This window comes from Olea europaea, unplaced genomic scaffold (assembly GCF_002742605.1).
Source record: "Olea europaea var. sylvestris unplaced genomic scaffold, O_europaea_v1 scaffold3734, whole genome shotgun sequence".
NCBI lineage: Eukaryota > Viridiplantae > Streptophyta > Magnoliopsida > Lamiales > Oleaceae > Olea > Olea europaea.
Genome location: NW_019256681.1, coordinates 42,950 through 45,712, shown reverse-complemented (window position 1 = coordinate 45,712; position 2,763 = coordinate 42,950). Strand labels below are relative to the sequence as shown.

At 32.3% G+C, this 2,763-nt stretch overlaps 1 protein-coding gene across 1 annotated transcript; it reads right to left on the bottom strand.

The window, feature by feature from the left end:
* Positions 1-650: 650 nt before the first annotated feature.
* Positions 651-2,084, bottom strand: LOC111386801 (MLP-like protein 28). Its single transcript, XM_023011278.1, has 2 exons — positions 1,845-2,084; positions 651-1,158 (listed from the first exon to the last, which is right to left on the bottom strand). Exons 1-2 carry the CDS (start codon positions 2,029-2,031, stop codon positions 899-901), a joined length of 447 nt encoding a protein of 148 aa, XP_022867046.1. The 5' UTR covers positions 2,032-2,084; the 3' UTR covers positions 651-898.
* Between the last annotated feature and the right edge of the window lie 679 nt (positions 2,085-2,763).

Genomic DNA, 2,763 nt, shown 5'->3' with positions numbered 1-2,763 from the left:
TTAGAGTTTTTCTAGGAGTGTAGACGGTAAACCAATTATTTGAGAAATAATTATATATGTGTTATTATTATTATATTTTAAGTTTAAATATTATGATTTTTAAAACGAAAAAAATTAAAAAATGAAAAAAAAATCGGTTTGGATCTGTTAATTGATGGGTTGATTTGCTTAAACCGCAACCAAACTTACCCAACTTTTACATGGTTATAATTAACCCAATCAAGCCAATTACTTGGTTCAAACCAATCCAAACTGACGTGACTTGATTTGGTTGATTTTTTGGTTCTTTTGCCCACCCTAACCATGCATATGTAGAACTTAAGAAACTATTTCTTCCCACATTTCTTAATGACATGTTAAAAAATAATTCTAAAAAACTTCAAAAGTAATCATAATACATAAATTTAAATTTGTCGGTCAATCTTTATTTTACATTCACTTATATTTATATCCTAACTTTCAATATTCACTTACATTATTATTAAATTTGATAGATCTTATTTAAAATTTCAAATTGTGTAGAGACACGAAGTATCTAAGTTTTGTTCTCAACATCTGAAATTGGATTATCTAAAAATAAAAATTCAACAACACAACTTTACAGCTCAAATATACGAAATATGAGCTATATTAAGGTTATGACAACTAGATCATTAATAGATTATCTTAAAAACATAACTTAACAATTTAAAATTAAAACCCATAGTGCATGCATGGCGATTAGAAGTATTGGACAAGACATACATTGTCCAATATTTTCTTACCGATAGACCAATAAATAATTAGCTATATTAGAAACCTTTAAAAGCAACACATGATTACACAATGCAGGCACAACCATGCGTGTGCAAACAAGCACACGTTTTATTGGAGTACACAATACAGGGAAGATTAAATATCAATGATTAGCCTCAATTTCTTTTGTGAGTTCAATGAAGTAAGCCAGCAAAGAAATTGGATGTGAAACATCTTCATTCCGCATCTCATACTCCAAAGTCCACGAGACCATATCTATGTTACCTTTGGTTTCAACATGAATAGTTACAATGAAGTCCTTGTACTCCTCCATCACATCTCCTTCAAGCACCTTAAGCTTGATTAATTTATTTTCCTCCTCTATGGCTTCAATCAACTGTTTTGCTTTCCTTACCTTTCCGTCTATCATTCACACAAATTAAATTCTTCAATTGTAAACTTATAATTGATAGAGCAAAATGTAGTTAAGGGTTGACGTAGAAAAATGTTCTTTCGGAGAGTGATACGACCTCAGAAAATCAAATCAAATAAAGAGAAGTCAACTAAGTAAAACACGTCATATTGTAATTATTAATGATCGAGTTACTTTAGATCTTTCGATAAATTTAAGGATAGATATAACGAAATCTATCCTTTTAGATAGAGTTGAATGAATATATACTTATATTGCGTTTGATTTGGATTAAAATCTAATTTTTATTTAAGTCAAAGTCAAACAATCAATATTAACCAAATTTTTCATAGGTCCTGCAACTTTTAAACCACACATTTAATAAAAACTATTACAATCTACTAAAAAATCTAATATTAATCCGTACCAAACACCCTCTTTATGGTTGACATAATAAAAAATAAGGTTAAAAGGCAACACAATTGTGTAAAACAAGTTAAAAGACAAAAGAGCTTGCCAAAATCAACATGACGTGTGTAAATCTCTTACTAGATCTATAAACAAATCACTTGGGGTGATAAAAATGGATTCACATAGTCGATCAAAAATTTATCGCGGCATAAAAAAATGGGAAAAGATGTAAAATAGCTCAAATTAGGTTCATAGATGTATATACATTTATGACCAACATACATACCATGAGTGTAAGTCCAGCAGATTTTGGAGCCAACCTTTCCAAATTCCCCATCATGGAGATCACAGCCTTGTACTAAATGAGGTGTCAAGTTGGATATGTGGTGTGGTTTGTGTTTAAAGAGTTCATGAAATACATCTCCTCCATGCCTGAACTCTATTTGGGCAATCAACTTACCAGTTAGCGCCATCTCTTTATGCAATTACAAGTTACGAATACTCAATTTTCAGCTCATTATATAATGAGGCATTGCTGCTTCACTCCTGCCCAATTTGTATTCCTTGCCCCCAAACCTATTAATGGTGTACGTTGCAACTTGGTCCCAAATCTATTATTTTAGCTGAGTGGTCACCAACCTACTGGTTTTGCGGTAGTGATAGTCAATGTGAATATTTATTACCTAACGGCTAGCAATAGGACAGGGCGACCTTTTTCGTGTCATGCGCCATTATGGATTTTTCACCATGTGGATCCGCTTAATATAGGGCAGGATGGGTGCAGGTTCGAGGCGGGGACTCATTTGTCCCATTTATATTTATATTGTTTTTTGTTTTAAATTACATTTTTATTTTGAAATTAAACTTTTTCCAAAAATAATACCAAATGGTGCGGGGCTAGGGCCAGGCTCCTTATGTCCAGACATGCAGCGTAATCGAAGCTTGAACATCCAATGATCTCGAGTATAATAGATTGTCATTATCCGCCAAATGATGGGGCGAGGAATTACTACCCCGTTTAGGTTGGGGGCTCCAAGTTTGAGAAGAGCGAATTTTTTGACATCTCTAATCATTATTAGTTGAGCCTAGGTTCTTTATCATACCCCAATTATTTTAATAATTGGAAAGTATGAGCCCTGCTAATTTCTCACCTATGAATTGTTTGTTTGAATTTAATGGATTTTGATATCATATTTAAATTTGTT

Coding starts and splice junctions, on each gene's coding strand:
- LOC111386801 (XM_023011278.1), bottom strand. CDS start 2,031: ATGGCGCTAACTGGTAAGTTGATTGCCCAAATAGAGTTCAGGCATGGA. Junction 1,159..1,844: donor CTGCTGGACTTACACTCATG/GTATGTATGTTG, acceptor TGTGAATGATAG/ACGGAAAGGTAAGGAAAGCA.